Source organism: Phallusia mammillata, chromosome 5 (assembly GCF_965637545.1).
Source record: "Phallusia mammillata chromosome 5, kaPhaMamm4.hap1.1, whole genome shotgun sequence".
Taxonomy (NCBI): domain Eukaryota; kingdom Metazoa; phylum Chordata; class Ascidiacea; order Phlebobranchia; family Ascidiidae; genus Phallusia; species Phallusia mammillata.
Window position 1 is genome coordinate 13,888,022 of NC_137256.1, and position 24,404 is coordinate 13,912,425.

General features: G+C 37.4%; 3 protein-coding genes and 2 non-coding genes across 5 annotated transcripts; 2 read left to right on the top strand and 3 right to left on the bottom strand.

The window, feature by feature from the left end:
* Nucleotides 1–2,737: 2,737 nt before the first annotated feature.
* LOC145228789 (uncharacterized) lies at nucleotides 2,738–10,648 on the top strand. The gene is made up of 22 exons (XM_080093972.1): nucleotides 2,738–2,868; nucleotides 3,499–3,627; nucleotides 3,945–4,061; nucleotides 4,724–4,837; nucleotides 5,671–5,784; nucleotides 5,852–5,965; nucleotides 6,170–6,233; nucleotides 6,309–6,472; nucleotides 6,577–6,684; nucleotides 7,454–7,567; nucleotides 7,623–7,736; nucleotides 7,806–7,970; nucleotides 8,029–8,182; nucleotides 8,253–8,454; nucleotides 8,620–8,834; nucleotides 8,897–9,033; nucleotides 9,103–9,283; nucleotides 9,446–9,511; nucleotides 9,575–9,646; nucleotides 10,114–10,172; nucleotides 10,230–10,271; nucleotides 10,416–10,648. Exons 1-22 carry the CDS (start codon nucleotides 2,781–2,783, stop codon nucleotides 10,646–10,648), a joined length of 2,766 nt encoding a protein of 921 aa, XP_079950098.1. The 5' UTR covers nucleotides 2,738–2,780.
* Nucleotides 3,014–3,086, bottom strand: Trnaf-gaa (transfer RNA phenylalanine (anticodon GAA)). Its single transcript has one exon. It is a non-coding gene; the product is annotated as a tRNA-Phe (tRNA).
* On the bottom strand, nucleotides 3,089–3,162 carry Trnai-aau (transfer RNA isoleucine (anticodon AAU)). The gene has a single exon. It is a non-coding gene; the product is annotated as a tRNA-Ile (tRNA).
* Nucleotides 10,649–10,671: 23 nt separating the features above from the next.
* LOC145228791 (neurocalcin-delta-like) lies at nucleotides 10,672–14,544 on the top strand. Its single transcript, XM_080093973.1, has 5 exons — nucleotides 10,672–11,393; nucleotides 11,896–12,022; nucleotides 12,172–12,317; nucleotides 13,304–13,406; nucleotides 13,480–14,544. Exons 1-5 carry the CDS (start codon nucleotides 11,253–11,255, stop codon nucleotides 13,575–13,577), a joined length of 615 nt encoding a protein of 204 aa, XP_079950099.1. The 5' UTR covers nucleotides 10,672–11,252; the 3' UTR covers nucleotides 13,578–14,544.
* Nucleotides 13,721–23,862, bottom strand: LOC145228792 (uncharacterized). The gene is made up of 19 exons (XM_080093974.1): nucleotides 23,606–23,862; nucleotides 22,495–22,681; nucleotides 22,192–22,377; nucleotides 21,947–22,107; nucleotides 21,759–21,833; nucleotides 20,798–20,959; nucleotides 20,499–20,637; nucleotides 18,425–18,681; nucleotides 17,591–17,671; nucleotides 17,384–17,514; nucleotides 17,087–17,179; nucleotides 16,863–16,940; nucleotides 16,697–16,792; nucleotides 16,540–16,611; nucleotides 16,326–16,433; nucleotides 16,158–16,267; nucleotides 15,754–15,817; nucleotides 15,469–15,663; nucleotides 13,721–14,032 (listed from the first exon to the last, which is right to left on the bottom strand). The coding sequence occupies exons 1-19, from the start codon at nucleotides 23,766–23,768 to the stop codon at nucleotides 13,946–13,948; spliced, it is 2,445 nt and encodes an 814-aa protein (XP_079950100.1). The 5' UTR covers nucleotides 23,769–23,862; the 3' UTR covers nucleotides 13,721–13,945.
* Between the last annotated feature and the right edge of the window lie 542 nt (nucleotides 23,863–24,404).

Below are 24,404 nucleotides of genomic sequence, written 5' to 3' on the forward strand. Positions count from 1 at the left end.
TGCAGAAATTAAACCCCCGGACCTGGCTGACCTTTAAACAGACCTGACAGATGTAATAAAACTTTATAAATGTCACCAAATAAATCGCATGTCGTTAATTCTATAAAACTATAAGTTGGTGGCACACATAGGCCTACATTTTTTACAAGATAAACTAGAAAAAAAATCAAAAAAGTTCAAAAAGCAGAAGGTTCGAAAAAAAACGAAACCACACGGAAACGGCATATTCGGCTATAACAGTGTTGGTGCAGAAACCCAACTTTGGTGAAATTTGTGACCAAAGCAAACGTCTGGCTAGCATATTACAATTTTGCATAGAACCCATTTGGTCGGTAATCTAGCTTTCAGGCGACGCGTGCCAATTTAGTTGTTGTTTCCATGTATTAATGACCTCGCGTGCTAACGTTTTTCTAAATAATAGTGGTTCGTGCCAGCAGATATCAATAATAAAGATAAAGCAGAGTCTTTTGTGAATTTTAAGACAATGGCATGCAAGCAGTTCAACCGGTTAAATTGTTACTTTAATATAGGCCTAAACACGCAAATCGGTTGGCGTGCCATGAAAAACCACCTAGCGAGGGGGGTGGCCGACCCGTCATTTAAAGTGTATGGTTATTGCTTTTTTTGACTTGTTACCACATTAACGTGTTGAAATAAACTAAAATCACTTGGCTTTATAGCATACCAAGTATACTTGGGCCACATTTAGTTTACAGATTCCAGAGTTCCTGTGCCATGCTATGTTGTCAGGACAACATCAATTAAAAAAGTTGAGTGGAGGACATGAACCAACGAAAGGGTGTAAACGTTATATGTGAATAACAAATCAATTCGATACTTGACAATTGTAACCGGACAATTGTCAAGTATTATAAATTGTCGTTAAACTACGTCAATTGAACATTCCTAATAAACAGCATACGATAGTTGAAGCATCCTTGAGGCATGATAGCTCTTCGCAATCACACAGAGAGTTTCATCATGACGATCAAGGGCTACATTGTTGCTAATCAAAACCCATTTGCTTTTGTTCGAAATTAAACGGAAGTTGAAGAGACAAAACAGCCAGTTGGACTAAAATACTTGTGATGCAGTCTATGTTTTTTTGATATTAATGTTTGTATAACTTATAACTTTTACTTTTTTGAAAGACGTTTTGGAAAATATTAGGTTATTCGGCCGTATGATCATTCAGAAAAATAACTAAAATTCCATTCGATCTTTTCGCAGCAATTCAGTTGGATTTTGTTAAACTAAATTTTGCAATGTGACACTTGGATTTTATCCTGTACCTGCAGCATGGCGAAATGGAGTGATATCACGGATATAAGAAAAATAGGATTTTGATGTCTACCATGTTGGATATCCGCAAAGCAATCCTTTTTATTTTTCTTGTCATTTGTAAGTTATTAAAGTTTTATATCTCATTATTACAGCCTTGAGTGAGTCGATCGTATTTATCCTAATTTTTTGAAATAATTTTCCACCTTATACGGGGAACTTAACAATGTCTGTTTAACATCATGAAGTTTTGTCTTTTTGTAATGTAGCTTTTGTGAAATCAATACAATGTTGCGGATCCACGCTTCCTGGAATTGAAGGAAACGTTTCGCATCCAGAATATCCTCAAGACTACGGTTCGAATGCCCTATGTCAGTGGTCTACAACAGCCAGGGAACGCGACAAAGTGTTTCTCACTTTTCAACTACTGGATGTCGAAGCCGACCGCAATGGCGGTTGTTCTTATGACTATCTCAGGTAAGTTGCAGTGACAGACAAATTCTTTTTTGAAACATTATGTCAAGAATTTGTGAAACAATTAAAAACAAAATAAAGTAAGGGAGTTTTATAAATTCTTAACAATTAGGCCGGGGGTCACCAAACTACGGCCCGCGGGCCAGGACCGTATTTTTTGGTTGGCCAAATTGTGCTTATAACTTTGCAACATTCAAAAACTAATATACTCCCTGCAGGATTACAACGTAGCCTAGGCTACACTCGTACAGGAATAATCCTAAGCCGATGTGTTACATCACATACAAGATACAAGTTTTAATTGTTCGCGAACAATTGTCTTCTTTGAACCCTTGTGACGTAATATAGGAACATTTCTCGGAACATAAGACTAACTTTAAAAATCAACAGTAGCATTGTCACACTTCGAATAGTAGGCTATTGTAGAAAGATCTCTTGGCCGCACGATAAAAAATCGCCTCGCGGGTCGAGATTGAAAAGACCACGTTAAGGCTTGTAAACTACGCGGCCCTCGCGAATCATTACTGAACTTACCCGGCCTTTTGTGAAAAAAGTTTAATGACCCTCCCTTGATTTAGGTTATATGTCATAAGTCTTAGGCGCCTGGCCGTCTTTTTTTATTGACCCACCAATTAGCTACGCTTACATTCAATTTAACTTAAACTGCTCCAAAACACATCGGCTGTTGGGCACAAAGGGACGCGACTTCCTCAAAACAAACCGTAGCCTATACCTTTAATTTAAGTTTAACTTATAGTTTTGATTTAGCGTAGCCTACAGGCGATAGCAATAATGAGAAAAGGGCCAATCGAAGGTTTTCTTTCATCCTCTTTTTTTCGGTAAAATGATTGTTTCATGGAAAGTATAAAGTTATTGGATTTTTGAACGCCAGGATGTTTTGATACAGGCAAAGTGTCTCATAAAGAAGTTAGTACAGGCTAAGCTGTTGTTTATTATACAGCATACAATTTGAAGACGATGACGAACCTGAAAAATATTGTGGACTGGATGCGGACACTTCAAGCATGAACAAAGAAGGTGATGGAGATCCGACCATAAAATTCGTTTCTGATGATAGCGTCCAGCACAAAGGATTTTTAATCACATACCGAAGTACGTTTGAAACTATAGCTTACAATTGGCGACAAGTAGCAGTTTGGCAAATACCTATAGCCTAACTTAAATTAATTCTTCGAGCTTGTGCTTTTGTTGAAACAAATTAGTATTTTGTGTCTTAATCCAAAAATGATTAAAACTTTGCCCCGACCCGGGATTGAACCAGGGACCTTTAGATCTTCAGTCTAACGCTCTCCCAACTGAGCTATCGAGGCAATGGCCAGTACGGGGATCGAACCCGCGACATTCGCGTTATTAGCACGACGCTCTAACCAACTGAGCTAACCGGCCGACAGCGCACGAGCCTCATTTTGGCACATATAAAGCAGTCATCGTACGGCGGGTTTAGGTTGCTGCTTTTGTGTGTAACGTATAGCGATTTAACACTATCAACCAAAGTCTTAAAAAACGAAATCAAATAATGCTAAGTATTTAATAAGCTCTGTGGCCCATTTAAATACTACTTTGCGGCCGCAACAGGTTGAGAAACAATCAACTAAACATTGCGGTAATTAAGGTGTATGATTCAAACAGCAGCAGCTTTATTTGTGTTCGATCAGGCATGCCGGCCACGGTGTGGTTATAGTGGTACATGTTTCGTTACTTATACCTTCGTGATGGTTGCAGTTGAAAGATTTGATTACTGCCAAAGTGAGCCCTGTGAAAATGACGGTACTTGCGTTCTTGATGATGAACAAGAAAGTGGTTGGAGGTGTGATTGCGTGTCCGGTTGGACTGGGCAAGTTTGTGACGAAGGTTGGTGTTTCATTAAGGTACAACGAAAATTTCTCAATTTTTGAAACCCAAGAGGCAATTTTTGGCAATTTTGAAAAAAAAATTAAGTCATCTCGTTAAAGAAAGAAAAATAAACTTAAACACGTCCGATTTTCTGTTTTGTTGAAATCTGGTGTGGGAGCTGTTTTTGGTAATTTGGGAGGAAAGTTAAACAAATTAAGGAGTTGGACTAAAAGTAAAAAACATAGACACGTTTTACGTGAACGTTAGTATAGTGTCACTTCCAGGTGTTTGAAGTAAAAAAAAAAAACGAAACAATTAGTTGTGCGTCTTTGCAGATGCCGATGAATGTACGGATGAACCCTGTGAAAATGGCGGAACTTGTTCAACCCCAGAGTTTGACATGTACTTATGTGAATGTCCACCGGGTTACACTGGAGATAATTGCGAAACAAGTAGGCAGTACCTTTACACAAACAATTACAAACTTTATTCTAAAATTGTATGTAATTAGTGTCGACTTTTTTAGTCCCGCTTTTTTCGTGCTGTCTCAATATTCAAGTAAACCGCCATGTTTTGTTTTTTCGATTTACTATCACTTCGTCGTTTTTCACGCAGCATTGAATGGGAGCACTATACAGTCTTATGTGCTGCAGTGGAAGGGTCGACAACCTTTTAAACATGTGTCAGATATCTTGCTACGTCAAAATAATTGGCCTCGCGTATCAATTTGTGAACAAAATAGCAAACGTATAGGATTGGGAAAATATACTTAAATGGGAACTTCTAATCACTTTGGGTGCTGGCTTAGCTCTCAACGGGCTCATTCCAGCTTTGATTACCACATAAGTACAAAAGCGTATCTAAAAAAAAAACAGAGAGAACAACTGTTTTGAAGGGTCATAAGTCGACCTATCAAAGTTAATTTTTGCTACACGTGTTTAATCTGTTTGTTTTATTTTGTTCATGTCATATAATTTTTAAAAAATCCTTCATGGGAGACTTTTCTAGTTTTGTTTATTATTGAGTTGAACAAGCGTGTAAACATATAGGCTGTAAACCCGATTTATGTTTTGGCAAAAAAGAGTCTCAATTGTTAATGTAAAACGCTGTTTAGACTTCGATGAATGCGAGTCTAACCCCTGTCAACATGGAGCAACATGTACAGACGACATCAACCAATATTCGTGTCAATGTACTTCTGCATATACGGGTGCTCACTGCGAAACTGGTATGTGAACAAGAGTTGGTCACTCGACAGTGTTCATATTAAACATTGGCCTCTTGTCCATTTATAAGTGCTTTACAAGTGTCCGAGATAGAACAAAAACAACAAGTAGACCAGAGTAGTCTATGTCAGGGGTCCGCAAATACTTTTTGGCGCGACCCTAAAAAAATTGCTCTAAATTATCGCGACCCAAGCATTTTGTTAGCATGTAAGTTTGTGGAAAATACTAAGTATTATGCTTTTGTCAGTTGCTATTTTCTTGCACAAAATAAAGCGAAACTCAGCACATAAAACAGTATAGGTAAAACGAACGTATTTATTCAGCAAAATGGTAACAGAAAAGCATGACTGCTTGCGCTGGTACGCTGAACTTATTGCATTGTTACATAGCCTGTATGTAACAGTTACGTAGTCATATGTAACAATGCAATAATAATCAGGTTGAAAAAGCTGAAAGTTCGTTTATATTATAGATGCGATGCTTATATTCATGGAAATTTAAAATATTTTGCGACCCAGCCTGAAAGGTCTCGCGACCCACTATTTGCGGACCCCTGGTCTATGTAATAGCCTACGGTTTATCACATTATGCGTACTGCTTTTTATACAACACTTCAAGGTATTAATCAAAACAAAATTTCCCACTGATGCTATCCTAATTACTTTCTGTCTTTTACACACACTTTCATACGCAATTTCTTCATACTTCTAACTTAGAAATCTAAAGGAAAAATAAATTCTGGTTTCTGCGAGCAAAGCAAGCAATATTTGATGTATACTTATCTACTTTGAAAACCTCAATCAACCTGTATCACCCTGTCAATATTTTTTTAAAGAGATTGACGAATGTGAATCCAGTCCGTGTGAAAGTGGAGGAACTTGTTTTGATGAAATTGGATCTTTTCATTGTCGATGCGTGGAAGGTTTCGACGGGGATAGATGTGAAATCAGTAGGAAACCTTGTTTTGAAACACAAAATCGAAAGGTTTCTTTCCCGGTAATGATGTATTCTTGCAGACAAAAACGAATGTGCGAGTGACCCGTGCACAAACGGAGGAACATGTACAGATGAAGTCAACAATTTTCGGTGCTCGTGTGTTGCTGGTTACAGTGGAAACCGATGTGATATAGGTGTGGAAAGTTTTAACTAAACGAGATTATTTTGCATGAAATTACGATGGCAATGTGACTGGGCGTCAATTTAAGTTCCAACCGAGCCCATCTCATTTTATTTGAAGCTTAAACATAGCCCGAATCTGACCTGAAAACCCGGTTGCAACTGCTCTGCAGGTACTTGACTGTGACTTTAATAATTATTTTAAAGCGTTGTTTCAGATATTGATGAGTGTGCTTCTGACCCTTGTCAACACGGAGCAACTTGTGTAGAACAAATTAACCGGTACGAACATTTTGAAATGCTACTAATGCTCGTTGTTGCAAAATATATATGTCGCTGTTTTGTAACATTTATAAGGTATCAATGCATATGTACAAACGGATATACTGGTAATTTGTGTGAAATTGAACTGGATGAATGTGATAGCGATCCTTGCCAAAATCAAGCACCCTGTGTTGACCATCCTGGGTCATACGAATGTATCTGTCCAAGAGGCTATGTCGGAATTAATTGCGAATCAGGTAGGCCTTTATCACATTTCATTATCGTGAAGATTACTACATGATTTCACACTCAAGCAGGCTCCTAAAAAGTGTTGTATTCATTAAAGTAATGATTTTATTAGATCCATGCGAAACATCACCGTGTGAGCACAGTGGCTCTTGCCTTTACACTGATGATGGATATACGTGTGAATGCATCGAAGGTTACACTGGAAATCACTGTGAAATGGGTAAGCAATTATTACTAAAGTACAACAAAACAGCACTTATTCTTATTGCAACCACCCCCGTCGCTCATTTAATCCCCGGTAAAAAAACGAAGAGTAACACATTAAACAGTACCGCGGGTTTGTCCTGTTTTTCCCAAACCAATTTCATCGCTTACAGAAGTTGGCCAAGATAGACCAACAGCCGAAACCACCAAGCCTGACAAACCTGACTCAACTAAACCTCCTAATGGCGACGAAGAAATCCCGGATAGTAAGCCAGGCATCATGCAGGCTTTAATGCTTGCTTGACACCCTTTGCTTACGCCAGCAGCTGTATTTAGCTCATTAATTTCTTTTGTGCGACTTTATCATAGGAAAATCGAAGGAGCAAAGTATAAAAAGTAGATGAAAGTGTACACCGTATTATTGCCCATGGATACAAGAAGGATACCAGTGTTTGTTATGCAGTAATAGACGGGAGGTTTTTGTAGCCACTGTTGGAAAAACAGAACTTGCTTAACTTTTCAAAAAAAGGCATTTGCAGAAATGCTTAAATTTTGCTTCAAGTAAAATTGCAAGAGCCTATATGCAGTCTAAAGAGGGGACATACATTCAGGGTTTTTTTAAGGTTTGGTTTGGGTGACCGCTAAGTAGTTTTAAGAGACCGCAAGTGTTTCATTTAAATACCAAAAAATAGCCATATTTGCTTATTTGGGAAACCGCTGGAGAAATTTGGGGGACCTTAAAAAAAACACTGCATACATTATTAACGTCGTTGTTAACTTAATAGATCTGAATGAATGCATGTCAAGACCATGTTTCAACAACGGTTTATGTGAAGACCACATTGGTTATTTTAGCTGCACGTGTGATAATGGATTTACCGGGGAAATTTGCGAAACCAGTAAGTAAGCGTTAGAGGTAAACAAAATTACTCATAAAAGTGGTTTACGTTTTAGATATAAACGACTGTGTACCCCAACCCTGTATCAATGGCGGTTCCTGTATTGATGAAGTAGCCGGTTTCAAGTGCATGTGTAGAGATGGATACAATGGATCAGTTTGTGAAGACAGTAAGACATTTTCCGTTTTTTATGCAATAGTTTGCCCTGTATTTTTTCAAAAAAAATATTGTTTAACAGGTAGCGAAGCAGATTGGCACAACCAAACCCATCTACTTTCTGCAATTCTTCCCAGTATTCTGTTTCTAATTATCGCTGGGATTTTGGCACTCCTATTTTTTGCCTATGTCAGAAGAAGGCGCGGTGTTGAAAACCGGGTTAATGTCGTTAATGTTAAACCTGCAGGTAAATTCAAACTCCCAATCCCCCAGGCAAAATGTTGAACGACCAACGTTTTTTACAGCTGTAAGACAAACGAAAAAAGCGATGGGTGGGGTTTCAAAAAAGCCCAAAGAAAATCGCCACAGAAAACAACGACGCTTCTCAGGGTCTCTTCGATATGACATTGATTCCGACGTTATATCAGTTGCAGAAAACGATTTGCAGAAAATGTACAGGTAAAAAATTAAAATAACTATGTGCTATGATACCTTCGGTAACAGCATTGTTGTTGCTTTTGCTGAATAGTCGCCCAGCGGCGTTTGTTGGTAGAATGCCAAACCGGGAACAAATTATGGTCGCCCCACCTCAGTACAGGAAATACAGCGAAATGGAGCAACCGACACCCACAATTATCGGTAACGTGATGTCCAACCCACCTATGATGCGAACGGGAATGTTCCAACCGTTTCCTCAGCATGTCTACGGTTACCCCCATAACAACATGCAGGTGAGATAAATATGCTACAAATTAGTTTTAGGATATAAGACACAGGCGAAAAGCTGAACAATGTTTGGACCAAAACGTAATGCGATGACAATTAGTTGAATTTACGAAATATGAAGATTTTTCAAATCAGTAGCGGTGCCGTAATAAGTTGCGTAAAATATTTAGGTTATTCCCAACCAGCACATGCATCTTCCACATCATTACGACAAATATTACGATCCAAGCTTCACCAATCGCTACCGAAAATTTTCAAGGTCTGAACGAAAGCAGCTTTCATTTTCCAGTCGTATGTGCAATTCACCGGATAGTGACGATGATTTAAAAAGTTCCACCACCGAAACAACTGCGCCGAAGCAAAAATCCCACAGGAATAGAAAGCAGTAAAAATGATGTGTGAGCAAATGATTTTTTGCACTTGAATAATAAGTAATTTTAAACTTAGCGTCAAGCTGCCTTCGGAACACGACACAACAGAAAGTCGAGTGGGGTCAGAAAAGACCTCACAAAATGAATCAAACAGCGAAGAAAATGACATGGAATACCAGCAAGAAGAAAAAAGAGTACATCAAAAATCCCAAGGTATATTTGGGTCGGTTTCAGCGTAATTACTGCTAACAGCTGCTAACGTTGTTTTTTTACTTTCAACAGACAAGCCAACGCATTGGCAGGAAAGGGACAATAAAAAACTGCAAAACTTTCCGACACAGCACCGTTATTATCCAACTGGTAAGAATCTTGGACCAACAGCTTCTGTTCCATTACAACAATCATCAAACAACATCAGAGAAAACGAAGCCTTTTTAGAACCACCGAAGACTCATTTTCACTCGTAAGACATAATAGTGCATGAGTTTAACTTTGGTGAGGAACATTATCAATATCGGTTTGCTTGTACTGTTGGAAATACATTGTGTTAAAAATGTGCATGAAAGATTTAGGATTTTGCTAGAAACTCTAATTCGTGAACAAAAAAGAAATATTATGTGTTTAGAATTAAACCGAAGTACGACGAAACAATTAAACAAGGCCTAAAACGCGAAAGAACTTTCTTCCCAAAGTAAGTTCATATTTCTTACATACGCCCAACTCCTAAATGTTTCACCAAGTATGTTTTTTGCAGATTAACAAGACAAAAGACAACTTTTAAAAAGAATGCGATGATTAGTCCCGGGCTACGGTCGAACGTTCACAAGTGAGTGCTTCAAACTCATTTAATGAACTTAACTATCATTCAACAAGTACAGGGAGCTCTGAAAACGTGGCAAATCACAATTATTAGATGAAATAGTTAACATATGGCCATTGGTGGGATTCAAATTTTTTGTCAGCCGGTTCTATCACAAAAATCATATTTTTCAGCCGGATCTCAAAAATCGGTGTATCAGATAAGATGCAAAAATCCACTAACAGTAACCAGTAATGCTAATCGGTTCGCTGAACTCACAAAATTTCGTGAGACGGTTCTATAGAACCGGTGCAAACCGGCTAAATCCCACCACTGCATATGGTACATTTGCTTTTGTGGACATTGTGATCATAAAAACAGTTGGGCATAGTTGAAATGGGGCTGATTTTGAAAATTGGCTATATATTAAGTTAGGATATGAACTAGTCCTTTATATTATTAGCCTACATAGTGTGTTACTGTCCACTTGACAGGAAAAAAAGTAGCAAGAGGAAAACACTGGATACGGCTACTGGACTTTCACCGATAAGAGGTAAATATACACAAGGTACATTAATACAAAACAAAACTAACACAATTCTTATTTTAGAAGAAAGCCCTTCAAATACATCAACATTTAAGTCTTTACCAGGTAACTTAAATTCGTTTCGCATTGACAAATTTAACTGCTTGGGAGCAAATAAATCTACTCTTGAGAAAGCATAAACAGTAAATTATATAAAAAAAGAAATTGTGTTGTATTTGCAACGTTAGCTAAACATGCATGGAATTTCAGAACGAGAAGAAAAATCAGTAAGATTCGAAAGACATCCACCAGAGGGCGGTGTAGGTTCCGACCAAGACTGTCAACGCTCCGAAAAAAATAATTCGGGAAAAAGAGAGAAGGATCTTTTTTCGAAGGCGTCTGATGATACTCCTTTCTTTAAATTGATTAGAAGCAAAAAGCAAATGGGCATCAACAAGGGACGCGGATTCACACGCGAAAACGCATTTGTTCAAGATCTATAGTAGATTGTAAGCGAAGGGGCGGACGGATTCGAGAGTATTAGTTACCACAGATTTTAGAATATTAACCACTTTCGTATTAAGTGTACATTTGTAAAAATGTTGATGTTTATTTTTATTGACCATACAAAGGCAAAAGTAATGTAGCCAGGGAAAGATTTGTAATAAGGTATGGTTATATGCGAGGTAAAAACAAATTACAGCCTTACATACCTACCTTCGGGGATACGATTTGTTGTTAGACACCTGTTACACGTGATCGATTTTGCTCGATGACTTTGAGATGATCCGAAAATCGCCAGCAAAGGCGTGCTTTTACATGTTATCGCAATGTGAACATTGATTTTTTTCTATGCGCCAACGTCACTGATTCTATTTCACACCGAATTTGCCAGATTGTTTGTGATGGTCGACAGCCCAGAGATTGCGGTGCTGGTAATTTCTTGTTTTCGATGACGGCACAACACTCATGGGAAATCACCAAATGGAAAGATAGAGCCAATTTCTAAATGTTATTTTCATTTGTTGACACCAGGGTCAGTCAGATTACTTTGCAAACTTAGATTTTTATCGTCCCACGCACAGACAGCTTTAGTTTAAACGAAGTATGGGACAGTGCTGTTCATCCGGTAACGCGAAACGCGTTCGTAAACCTGGAGATGCATATGATTCTAACGTGCAAAATTTATCACAAGAGACAGGACTTAACATGCTCGAACTGCGTTCATTTTACGAAGAATTTCTAAAGGTTCGTAACGGCAAAATTTAAGCTTATTTACGTATCTTCAAATGGATTTGTTTAGTCTGTGCCTTATGTAAGAACAAGAAAGGCAGAACGTCAATACCAATTAGCCTGTGATAGCAATGATCGTACGTGCAGCTGTTGTTCATTTGTTGAAATTCAAAACACATCACTTTTGCAATTTAAGATAGATGGAGTAGTCTGATGCATTAAATCCCGTTTGACGTTAAGTCGATCGCGTGATTCAACTACATGGCCTCGTTGACAATCGACAGGGCATAAAAAATGCATAAAACTAATATAACTTTACATTTTATTTACGATGACACTTAAGGTTATTGCGAAACAACGTTAATGTTGATCTTGTATAAATGATTCTATGAAACAAAATATTTGTTTTGATTCTATGAACAAAATAGAGGTGGTGGTAGAAACTAATCAAGACAGTTATTGAAAAGTCGATGCAAAAGTTTCCTAGTGCATAATTAATTATTTGTTTGTTGAACAGGATTATCCAAGTGGCCATTTGTCCAAAAAAGAATTTCGGAAAGTATACAAGAACTTTTTTCCGAACGACGCAAAGGAAAACCAAAAGGTTGAAATGGTGTTTCGGACATTTGATCAAAATAATGATGGTTAGTAAATGCTTTGATATCATCTGCTTATACTTTAAATCTTACAAGTAGATTGTATTCTACGAAAACTAATTAAACAACTACACAATTTGGCATAACACATAATGATTACATAACGATTAAGTTTATGTAAACAACGCATTGTTTAGGAACAATCGACTTTCGAGAATTTATGATTGCGCTCAGCGTTCTGTCAAAAGGAACTCTGGAGCAAAAGCTTTCGCTGGCATTTTATCTTTACGATGAAAACGGGGACGGTGTGTTGTCATACAGTGAAATCTTGGGAATTGTCAAGGTAAATTTTAGTTGCTGATGTCATAAACGTGAGGTTTATTTATACATCGGCAGTGAAAAAGGTTCAACAATCATGTAATGTGTTAAGCATCAGGACATTTTTAGGGGAAATTAAGTAGCTGCAACAATTTTATTATTTTTTATTTGTTATGGCCTTACCGTAGGGTATTTCAATTGTAACTGTTGAGTTTAGTAATCTTGTCATAAATATAATCAATACCCACGTGATGTTCATTAATATTTTACTTTAAACGTCAAAAATAGCGTGCCGAGGTTTTGTGTGATGACAACCGGATATATTTTCCTAATTTTCGTTCAAACCGTTCTTGGGGTGATTTCAAAAGCTTTTACAGCTCCCTTGATAAGTCCTGCGCTTTTAATACTTGAAAGCTTTCGCGTGTTGGCAGCTTTTACTCTACGTTACCGTGTTTCTAACGACAACTAACAAATGGCGTAGGAAAGTACGGTCACGCGTCAAATCGTAAAGCAGGCAAAAGATAAGAAGCATGAATAATGTATCTCGCGTTCATTTCACCTCGTGCGCCTTCTTAAATCTAACATGACTTAGGTCAATTATTTATGGCGCAGGAGTGCGAAGCCAAAGTGTAATCTTACAAAGTTTTTTCGCACTTTACTCCACTACTTGACCGGTTCATGCATTTTCTATGAAGCTTTAACGAGGAAAAGAGCGAGCAACAACTGTTAGAGTACCGCACTTTATGGGATTAATCCCCAGCAGTTCTTGGTGTAACTTACTACGTGATCTTAATCCTTGGACGTGAGGATAAGCGCTTTGCATGCATAATCCTATGGGGGCACGCAACGTTTCTATTGTTGACGAACAAAGAAACTTATCCTTTAGGGAACATCACGTGGAATTAAATAGCTTTAAGTAACTTTTGGACAGAAGTGATGTATTGACCGACACGACTCACGTGTTTTTCGTTTATTGTGCTTTTCCCTGCAAGAAAATCTTGTTTGATTCAGGCGATGTATTCGGCATCAGACGAGCCAGAGGGAAACGAAGGATTACCTGATCCAGAAATTTTTGCTAAGGGCCTTTTTGCAGAACTGGATGAAGACGGCGACGGTAAAAGCGAGAACAATTTTTAACAACAGGATATGTTCTATGCTGCCTATTAACGTAAACTTTCGCTTAACAGGTGTTGTCACGTTACAAGAGTTCATCGAAGTTGGTTGCCGCGATCCAACTGTAGGTAACTTGCTGCTGGCAAATGTCGATGAAGAAATGTTCGGCTGAAAATTTAATTCAACAACAACAGCACGCGAGCGCTGATTTGCCCTGGTCATCAGGTGACAAAGTGGAAAAGGGGCCCAATAGCAAGAACTATCCCAAACTCCAAAAAAATTCGTTTTTAATCGAACAATATACAGACTCGCAGCTTATACATCTTGGCGTTTATTTTCATTGTATTTCATTCGTCAATGAGCAGTAAGTGTAACATTTCAAAGGTGTTAGCTGCTCTAAATTGCGACGAGAAAAGTTTTTTGCATTTTTTGCAACACAAACGAACGTCTGTGAGTGATAGCAACTTCTGATATGCACAGAACATGGTCTCAGGTGGCGGGAAGCATTTCCACCGTGTGCCTGTTCACGGCATAAAGTGTTTACTTTTTCAACCTCGGCTTCATTTCGTCTCCGCAACTTCGTAGAAAAATGTAATTCTTCTTTTGTGGATTGTAATGCTCGTGTCCCTGTCATTAAACATCCGATTTAGCAAATGTTTCATGGTAGCTGTCGTATTTTATTAAAAGTTACACACCGCAGCACACAGCCACAAAGGGATTGCCAGGAAAATGTGATTGCAACCCTTTTGATCCGCGACCGCAAAGCAGTAAACGCACATGTCAGTGAAGTTTCGATTTTTTAGCCTGGGAAGCGATAACGCAATCAATACGTTTTGCTGCAAGTTGACAGGTTTAAATTAGCAAAGCTGTCTCTCAATCTAGCCTTTGGTACAGGATTGGGATGCTGAGACAATCACAGTAAATACACCTGGGAACAACCTTATTGCATGGAACCAGCCCTTTTTTCTGCTGATAAGGAAGTTGCCAAACCTGTCCGAGGGTATGATATTATTTTTACAATTGCTTTTTCTGTGATACCCGAAGAAAGCCAAGCAACGTTAGTACAGTTTTACCTTAAAATGTATCATATGCGCAGTAATAAAATTGTATGCATTAATAAAAGTTGTACGTGTTGTCTATTTCATTTTTGTCTTCGGTGGGCGGGCAACCGATGAGTGCGTTATGCTCACAGTGAGACGGCATAGATGAGTTGGGCGTTGGTTGATAGCCACATAATCACTACCTAATTTTTCCACAACCAGGCCTCAATTCGAAAGTATGGACCTTTTTTGTAAATTTGAAAACTTGCGGATTGTGTAGAAATTGAAAAAATAAAAGGATAGATGTCACGGTGACGTCAAAAAACAATTGTGAGATGTCGGGTGATTTGAGACTATCTTAAAGCGTGGTGATCTTCCCAGCCTTTAAAACAGATGTCTGAAGCACGTGACCCTCTAGGCCTAGGGTTTTCAAGCGGCTCGCGAAACTTTTTTAAATTTTGTGACGTGGGTTTAAATCTTTTAAAATGCCCGACCATCAAATTAACACGATATTTATTGAGTGATAAGTAGATAGATGCAACGTTTTTGGGACAAAAAGTTTTTATTTCATTTTAAGGTAACAATTAGTTGTTGCGATTGTTGCGTCATATTTCTCCAATTGTTGCGTTCCTGTATGCCATGTTATTTTCACAAAAAGCGAATACAGTTGTTACGACAGTCATTTCTCGCTAATACTATACATGTTACGACGCTAAAAATGATGCAACGGGCACAAACAAATACTATACGTAACAACAACTTATAGAGCTTTTTATAACAGTATTACTGGCCAGCGTTTTCGTGTTTAACTATTCTATTCGCCGGAGTTCAACTTTCAGTGGGCGGGTGAAAAATCAACAGGTGAAAAAGCGACCAGTTTGCTGGGTCACTTAAATTATTACTTTTCAAATTTAAAACGAAGCTGGGCGAAACCGGAAATCGAACTAGTTGTTGCAACGTAATTAGTTTCCAGTCGTTTTTAGAGGAACATTAACTTTTATTTCTAATCATTTCTAGACTTACCTTTGACCAGTCGTAGCTGGAAGCATACGCGAAGACGTTTCCATTGTGGCTAATCGCACAAGCTGAAATCGACTGATCAAGTTGTTCTGAACCCTTCAACTTAGTTCTTGCATCTTTATCCCAGAAACTATACCTTCCGTCTGAACCCACAGTTGCAAGCGTCCCATATGTTGGATGAAATGAAATACAATTAACCTGAAGCAAAAAAATGAAAAAAATTCGTTTACAAGTTGTGCCCTATTTTTTGTTAAGTTAATTCGTGTTTGTGACGCCCATGTAACTTACCGCATAAATATCTTGTGGGGATGAAGATGTCGATCGGTGACATTTGAAAGTGAAGTTATCTTTACTGCAGACAATAACAATTATGCGATTGTAGGCACAGTTTGTATATATAATGAAACAAGGAAATATCTTAGACTAGTGAATACGCAGGCTGAGGTATTCGGTTTCTGTGCCAGAATTTGTATTTTGGGTGCACACGGCGTAGCAGTGTCAGGTAAACGATAAATAATCCATGCGCGGCGGTAAAATGGTATCAGCAACATAATATGACCTTTCAAAACCACGAAATTTAATTACGATGTACATGGGGATTAGGCTTTTTCGGGATGCGCTGTTGGCGTTGTCTATTTTCCCTGCTGCTTTAAATCGTCCACTTTACCATAGTAACAAAATAAAAAACTTACGGGCTGCTTGGTTGTATATAATGTATTGCAACTCGCCCTTCAATGCTCCCCAATGCAAAGCCAACAGGGTTGGATTGCGTTTTGTCTTTGAAAATGCTGATGCATCGCGGCTGAAAGAAAACGCAAAAGTTGAAAGCTTTTCAAAATGTTGGAATATTGATGACTCACCTGATACTTTAATGGTGAATCGATTTTGATGTATTCTTGTGGTTCGCTTTCCAGTTTTAAGCAAACTAGCTTCTTGTCAGCACAACTAATCATTCCCATTGGATATTTCTTCAAATTGAAATTGATTGTATACAAGCTTTTTCGTTATCAATTAACCAATTTACATTTGAAATTACTAAATGTCAAATGTCAAAGGAATTGCAATGTAACTTACCACATCGGCGCAGTAAACTCTCTCGGTCATATTAAGAACTTTCATGGGTGTTGACGATCGCGTGTCCCAGAACTGCAAATCAGGTATCACAACAATTATGAAAACCTTTAACAAGGATTGACTTTATCTAAAGTGCAGCATAAAGGATCAAACTTACTTTTACAGTTTTATCCCAACTTCCCGTCATTAAACAAGTGTAGTTTGGGCTTTTTATCCAGTGACAAGTCTTAATCGGGGCATCGTGCTGCGCAACCTGTGTTAAACAGTTGTTAAAAAGGTGCCGACTTAAGAGAGATGCTGTACCACAAACAAATTGACTCCACCTGAACTGACTGATTTGACGCCAAATCCCACATCTTGGCACACTTGTCCGCTGAGGCCGTAAAAACCTTAGTTCCATCCTGCACCAAAAAATAAGCCAGCTAATGATTACTCCAGAGACCATGTAAAGGAATTAAATATCGAAGATGCTTCCGATCGTGGCAAATTGCTTAATCCCATTACGTGTACATCAAAACATGCTGAGTAACACCAATGCGGCACTCACGTCACTCCATGATACATCAAGCACCGGACCTTGATGCATTTGCTGGGCCTTTGGCACTGTCTGTCCGTTATCCTCTATTTGCCAACATCGTATCTAAACACAAGACGTTTTAAACATTGACTTAATAATACTGAGGAGACTATTTTACATATATTTGTGGAAAATGAAACGTGTAGCAGATAGTTAGCAAGCTAGTGCTTTGAACGAATCCACCAAACATACCATAGTATACAATAGGGAACGTTTTGACTGGTAAAAAACCTTGTTAAAAATACTTTTTTGATCAAAAAAGCTTACATCATTTGCCCACGACCCAGCGATTAGAAAGTTTCCTGGTGTAGTCGAGGGACTGAATTCCATACAACTTACACTGTCATCTGGTGGACTTGAAACTTCAATATCTTTCATTGGATTATGATTGGCTGAAGCTTGGGATTTAAGACAAAATATTTTACCAGCACCATTCATCAAATAAAAGAAGTGTAGTTTTGATTTTTAACTTACTGGTAGAACTTCCAAACGAAAATGAAGAATTTGAACTCCCGAACAATGACATTCTGTTTATACATAAAAAATATCTGTATCCTGGTAAAAACAAAAAAATACTTTGTCATGTTGGGGTTACTGCCTAACTTTAGCAAAAATGACAAGTAAAATCATAAAATGCTTAGTTTTGCCTGGAAAGAATAAGTTGAAATTATACTTTAAACTCATACATAATGCCAACAAAATTGTTAAAATCAAAAAAGTGCAAATTGATAAACATAAAAAAGGATAGCAACAAAGCAAAATGGCTTTAACTTGGAAACAATGTCCATTCTGTTTCACTGACAGGCCTTACAAAATGCATGTGTGGGGTAAAACCAGCAGTCCGTTTATTTGCATTGCATGGAAGAGATGTTTCATCATTTACACTTGTCCGAGTCTTGTGATAAACAAGTTTTGAGGTAGAAGCCAACACATCATGTTTTTTGTCTGGTTCAAAACTGTCTGCTGCATGAGATTTGGCACTGCTATGTTTCAAAGAATAAGGATGTTGAGATCTTAAATAACCACTGTCTTCATCAATGTCCAATGGAGCATCATATTTGGTTGTAATTATTATTCCATCATTTCCAGGAACCGCTTTTTGTCTTTTCTGTTTGCTCAGTGGCTTGTGCTTTGAGGAAACAGAAACCAAGTTTGATCTAAACTGCGGAAAGAGGTATGAATGGCTTGCTAATGGCTCAACAGCTTTGTGAGTGACAGAACTATCCAGTTTCTGCATTTGTTTTACTTGCACATTTGTGACATATTTCTTCCCAGTGCTTTTTATGGCATTATTTAAAATATTTTCACCATAAAAGCCAAGCCCGTTTTTCTGGTTTGGTTCCTGTCCCTCAGCAACAATTGGTTCAGTAATCCCACTTTTTCCAGAGGCACCTAGTCCTTCATTATCTTTCCATCCAAACTTTTTCAATATCTTTCTTCCTATGCCTTTAGTGTATGTTTCAAATTGACCAACAGTATTAGTATTAGAGCTTCCCATTGTCCCACCAAATTGATCTTTTGTTTTACATGTTCGTTTGGAAAGCAATGAATTGCCACTGTGCAGCCTGTAAAAAATAAACTTTTATTAGTTTTGTAACGTCACATCACCATATATGGCAAACAACCACTTGAATTTCAAGACAGATTACAATGCACAAGCACTCTTCAACAGTTTAACATGTCACACATACATTTCAAGCCATGGCTTTTAAAATACAGTTCTTGTCCGGAATATACCTGAAGAGAGAACAGCAACATAAAAAAACAGTCCTTATTATGTCACACATACCGCATATATAACAAATTGTTTAAGTAATATCAACATCACTTCCCACTTCATACATTTCCTATGTTTTAAGAAAAAAAATTGGCCTGTATGTCTGTCAAACAGAAATGCGCATTTCTGTTAGTGCATGTAATTAACTAAGCAACTTTCTTAACGAATGATAAGCTATGGTTTGGTATTCAGGATCTCTTGCAATTAAATGGAATATGCAATTAACCACTGTGCATTTGACTGGATCTGTCTTGGTGACACAATAAAGCAGGGGTGGGCAAACTACGGCCCGCGGGCCGCATGTGGCCCGGCAAAGGAGTTTGTGCGGCCCGCCAAATGTTCGCAAACTTTGAAGAGAAAGTTACCAAGCAACGCTGAATATAATTATAAGCACAGGCGTAGAGTTTTAAAAATACCGGGGATGCGACTTGCCTAAACGCAGATACTTTTTACGTGCTTTAGTCGGTTGTTTCTGCCACGTTATTATGCAAATCGTCACTTGACACAATTTCTTTGTTCGATAAAGTAAAAGCGGTTTACGTTTTCAAATACAGCCCACTTTGCAATGTTGACGCCAAAACTTTGGTCACTTTGGATCAAGTTTAGGTCGTTGCAGTTCTTTGCAAACGAACATTAAACACGGCTATTAAAAGCGGCTCGCATTGTTTAATGTTAGCGCAAGGAATTTATTAACAAAAAAACGTGGTGTAGCCTATGTTGAAACAAATGCTTGTTTATTTTTTAAAACAATTACAATTGTAGCGTTTCAACCAATGTGTGTACAATCATTAAAGTGACAACAAACGTATTTGCACATAGCTGAAAATATACTATGTTAATATTTTGGGCTAAATCAGGAGTAGCCTACACAACGTGCGGCCGTAAGGCGACATGCGGCCGCGGAGGCAAGTTTGTGCGGTCGTGGCCATGTATGTTAAAATACATGTACTGGCGGCCGTGACGTAACTAAAACTATTTTGCCTAATATTTTGATTTTCAAACAGCTAAAAACAGCTTTCGTGAGACTGGAAAAAAAGATTACCAGCCTAGTGACCATATACGCCAGGCTTTTTATCCGCTTATTGTGTGCAAACAATGCGAAAGAGCAGGCACCGCAATCGTCACAATACAGTTTATGACGTCATAAACAGTTAGCTCCGCTCAGCTAAACTAATGCACCAAGTTAGAAATTATTAATCTGGGCATTTTAGGCGACTTAAAATGATATATATATGTGATATAAACCAAATTCTTTACACAAGTTATTTTGAAACAAAAAAACAAGATAAGCAATTGGCGTCCGTTGGTGAAATACTATGCGGCCCGATAAGATTAAAAACCTTTGAATGCGGCCCTTGCACTGAAAAGTTTGCCCACCCCTGCAATAAAGGGACAAGAAAAAAAAATTTATTTTGTCTATAAATGTTTCAACCCTGTTGATCGAAAATTTAAACATACGATTAAAAATATACTACTAATGATAAGGGATGTAATGACCATGACTTTGACCTTAGTTGCCTAACTTTTGGATGTTTTTTGGATACATGTTTTCGTTTTGGATAGAAATATTATACCGTAAATATTTTTATTATTAATTTTTTGTACCTTTTTTCTTTGCAAATTTGTACAAAGTCTTTGGCATCCCTATCCCCATCATTGCCATAAAATTCGCTTGTGTCTACGTCCCATTGATCTGTGTTTTGTTCATCAAAGTCACCATCCTCTTCAGCCCAGTACTGAGCATCTGTTCAAAAGTTTATTGCAAAACAGTTACACAACAAATCTTAAGCATCTTTTCTTCAAAGTTTAAAACATAAGTTTCAGAATGTTTGGTTAACATAAACTTGAAAACTAATTAAACGATAAATCTGGATTCATCATTACAAGGCTAACATGTCAACTACCTGTATAAAATACCAAACCACTTCCCCCCTTTTCCCATTTCAATTCAATTTCATCTTCAAACAACCGTTCTTTGTCTCTTTCTTGACTTGTTACATCATTATGAAATGCTTCATGTCGTTCCCACTCTTCACATGTATCATCATCATCATCAGAATCAGACTCTAAATTTTTTATTTGGACTTTTTACACAAAAATAGCACAAAAAATGTGGATTGATCATGACAAGATATTGATTATTATCGTTTTCAGGAGGGGTCTTAAACTCAATCTACTTTGAGGGCCAAAATTTTTTTTAGTAAGTCAAGGGCCACACTATTGGAACTTTTTTAGAGTAATAACAAGACAGCAAAAATATTATGTGCTGAAAAATGTTTTGCATTTATGCCATTAACTGTGCATAAAAAACATTATAAAGTAATAAATAACAAACATATTTATAGTGTAGCAAATTGAAAGAATCCACTGTACTAAACTGCTGTGCGTGAAAGCAATGACATACAATGATGAAACAATTAATAAATGTGATGCAACAATTAGAATTGCTATTCTTAACAGGATGGACGATTTCTATTGTACTATTAAAATGTTGCAGTTATTTGTAGCTATTAAAAATAAAGAACTATTGTTTCTTGTAATCAGTGGTCTTACAAGGTATTCCATCTGAATCATCTTTTAAGTTATTTCGCAAGCACCACAAAAACCCTTGGAGGGCCACATGTTTGAGACCTCTGGTTTACAGTATACACCACATGTCATCATGTGATTTGACGAGAATATCATGCAGAAAGATGTTCACGGAGCTAATTACAAAATCAATAAAATACATGACATATACTACATTTAAACACAATGTACTGATATTTCCATAAGCAACAGTTCTATTCATACATAACAAGTTTTAATAATGCTTATAAATGAGGATTTTTTGAAAGCAATCCTTTAGCAAAAAAGCAAACCAACCTTGTTTTCCTGGGATGTCATTTGACTCAGAAACATCAGGGTTGTCAGCTTGATAATCTGACTTGTACATCATTTCTATTTGTAAAAGTAAATGTTTACACAATACTCAGACAGAAAAAACAAAGAAAAACAAAAACAATTCGAGTAAAATCGAATGGTGTCCCCTTCAGGGAAGAACCCACAATTACCTGCATTTGGCAGTATGTTCACTTCATTGCCGGTTGTCATAGTGAACATATTTTCTGCTGAGGATATGGGTTCTGATTCCTCATCATATGCATAAGGTACATTCCCATATTTTCGATGACTTGCAGTAGTTGGAAAAACTAGACCAAGCTTTTTTATGACACTAGTAAACAAACATCACCAAGAAATAGTAATTTTTATAGTTCATGGATAAATTATTTAAAACAGCAATTGTAATTATTATTACCTGGTGGGTAATTTACAATTTTGAATCAACTTTAAAAATACTGGAATAGGCGTTCCTACATTTCCATTTGGCATAACATGCCTAGGGGGATTTAACTCCGACAAATTTTGCAAATCATTTTTGGAGAACTCTTCCAAAGGTGCATGACGACTCTTATAATTCTTATCCTGCTTCGTCAAATATTTCCTAACAAAAGTTGGAAAATTTAATTAATGTAAGATTAAACTGAGAGTAAATTATAAATTTTCACTGAAAATCGACAAGGGAAAGTTAAAAAAACACTAAGAGAACTTGAAAACATACTGTTGTTCCAAAGATTCATTCATGCAGGTGAATAGTTTTACAACCTTGCACTTTGTTTGCAAATATTCTCCTGACTTGTCTATCCAGTTGTTTCCCTCATATGCTTTAAGTTTTTCAAATGCTGCCGGTTCACAAAGTGAGACAACACACACACAGGTGTCACTGATCTGCTTTCCATAAACTCCACCTGTTGACAGTTTTCATGATGTAATTGGCTGTTACATTACAGATTTTTCATTGCAACTCTATTGTAAACCTAAGTTCATTTTGCATACTTTTCAACTTGTTAAAAAGTTATTGCCCAGAAAAACAAAATGAATATACTTGATAGGGATCTTTACTTTAAGCCATAAACGTTTTTTGGCAAAGAATCACAAATTTTGACAAAGATTTATTTTTGGTCAAGTTGAAATAAATTGTTTGACTGAAACTATATCTCTGTCAAAATTGTTGATTCTGACCTTCACGAAAAATGGTGCATGCACAACACTTGGTAACACAGTATAAAAAAAACAAGATGTTATGGAAAACATACAGTTTCTCCCATGCTGCTGTATTCAGGTCTGTGTTGTGGTACCATCCCATTTTAAGGTGTATATTACATTTAACTAACTTTCTTGTATGCCCTATCACATAATGTTGTAAAGCAAAGGTGAGCAGCCTTTTTGTGTGCATGGGCCAAAAATTAGCTATGTGGTGGAGGTGGGTCGCAACATTGGTCATGCAATAGCATAAGAGTGTTGGGAAACTTAACTTTAACTCATATTTGTTAGATGTGAACATGTAAATTATCAAGTGAACTATATATTACATGCTTGCTTAAATTTAACCTAAAACAGGTTTGCTTAGGATACTAACATGCCCACTCAAACTTCAACACAACTCTAAGCGCTTGCCACAGAAACAGGCATGTGAAACCTCAACCCTTACAAATGTGGGGGCAATTATTTGTGCTGACATTCCACACTACCTTCTGCATTGTTGATTTTTTTTGTTGCAATAGTGTCACTATGCTATCTTTTTCACAACATATAAACTTTTGTGGGAAAATTTAGACACAGAATATTATTTTTATATCCTTTTAATTGTAAAATATGTCCATGTGACTTACCTCTTTTAATTTCGGGCCGATGTTTAAAATGAAAACAAGAAAAAACTTCCTGCTCAATGATTTGTGAAAAGTAGTTTCGCAAGTCTGCAGAATGAAATGATTTGGGTATGTTGCAAATTGCAGCCAAGTTATTTGCTACTTGTTTGGAAGGGTTGGAATCCATTTATAATCAAAACTAGTCAATTGCTCATTGTTGCTTACTATTACATGGACTCAAAAAAAAGAAGATGTCTTCATTTACTACGAGGAAAAACAAAGACAATAATAGTGAAGAGAAGGCCAGGCTGCAGAGTGTGGCAGCTGCACGCGCGATTATTTTTTGAAAAAAAAATTTTGCACGCCAATTTTGGGCTGTTGCATGCGGAAATTTCGCACGAAAGGCTTTTAATTGTACTGCTTTGACCTCCTTTATTTGCTTTGCGCCTGCTGAACTTGGCCTTGCACGCGAACGTACGGGTCGTGCACGCGCGCAGGCGGGACTTGTTGGTCCTGCACGCACCAGATCTTGTCGGGAACTGCCATGTTCTGCAGACTGGCCAATGGCCACAAGGCAAAACAAAAGTGAATAGCATTATCACGAACCATTGCCAACGTAGTATCTATAAACACATATTTGCATCTCATAACATTATGAAATGATACAAAATCTGATGTTCAAATGCTCCCTTAATGTTTTTCTAAAATTGAGTAATACCGTATTTACTCGATTGTAAGCCGCGGCTTATATTGTTTTTTAGCTGCCGTTTGTGCGGCTTATAATCGAGGGCGGCTTATATTTTAATTTTATACCGAAATTATT

Bases quoted from the DNA above. Each gene is read 5' to 3' on its own strand.
- LOC145228789 (XM_080093972.1), top strand. From the start codon at position 2,781: ATGAACAAAGAAGGTGATGGAGATCCGACCATAAAATTCGTTTCTGAT. The intron at 5,785-5,851 runs GTAGGAAACCTT...GTATTCTTGCAG, and splicing joins CGGGGATAGATGTGAAATCA to ACAAAAACGAATGTGCGAGT. The intron at 9,034-9,102 runs GTATATTTGGGT...TACTTTCAACAG, and splicing joins AGTACATCAAAAATCCCAAG to ACAAGCCAACGCATTGGCAG.
- LOC145228791 (XM_080093973.1), top strand. From the start codon at position 11,253: ATGGGACAGTGCTGTTCATCCGGTAACGCGAAACGCGTTCGTAAACCT. The intron at 12,318-13,303 runs GTAAATTTTAGT...TGTTTGATTCAG, and splicing joins AAATCTTGGGAATTGTCAAG to GCGATGTATTCGGCATCAGA. The intron at 13,407-13,479 runs GTAAAAGCGAGA...TTCGCTTAACAG, and splicing joins ACTGGATGAAGACGGCGACG to GTGTTGTCACGTTACAAGAG.
- LOC145228792 (XM_080093974.1), bottom strand. From the start codon at position 23,768: ATGGATTCCAACCCTTCCAAACAAGTAGCAAATAACTTGGCTGCAATT. The intron at 18,682-20,498 runs GTACAAAAAATT...TATTTTTTACAG, and splicing joins CAAATTTGCAAAGAAAAAAG to GCTGCACAGTGGCAATTCAT. The intron at 17,515-17,590 runs GTAAGTTAAAAA...TTAAATCCCAAG, and splicing joins TTCGTTTGGAAGTTCTACCA to CTTCAGCCAATCATAATCCA.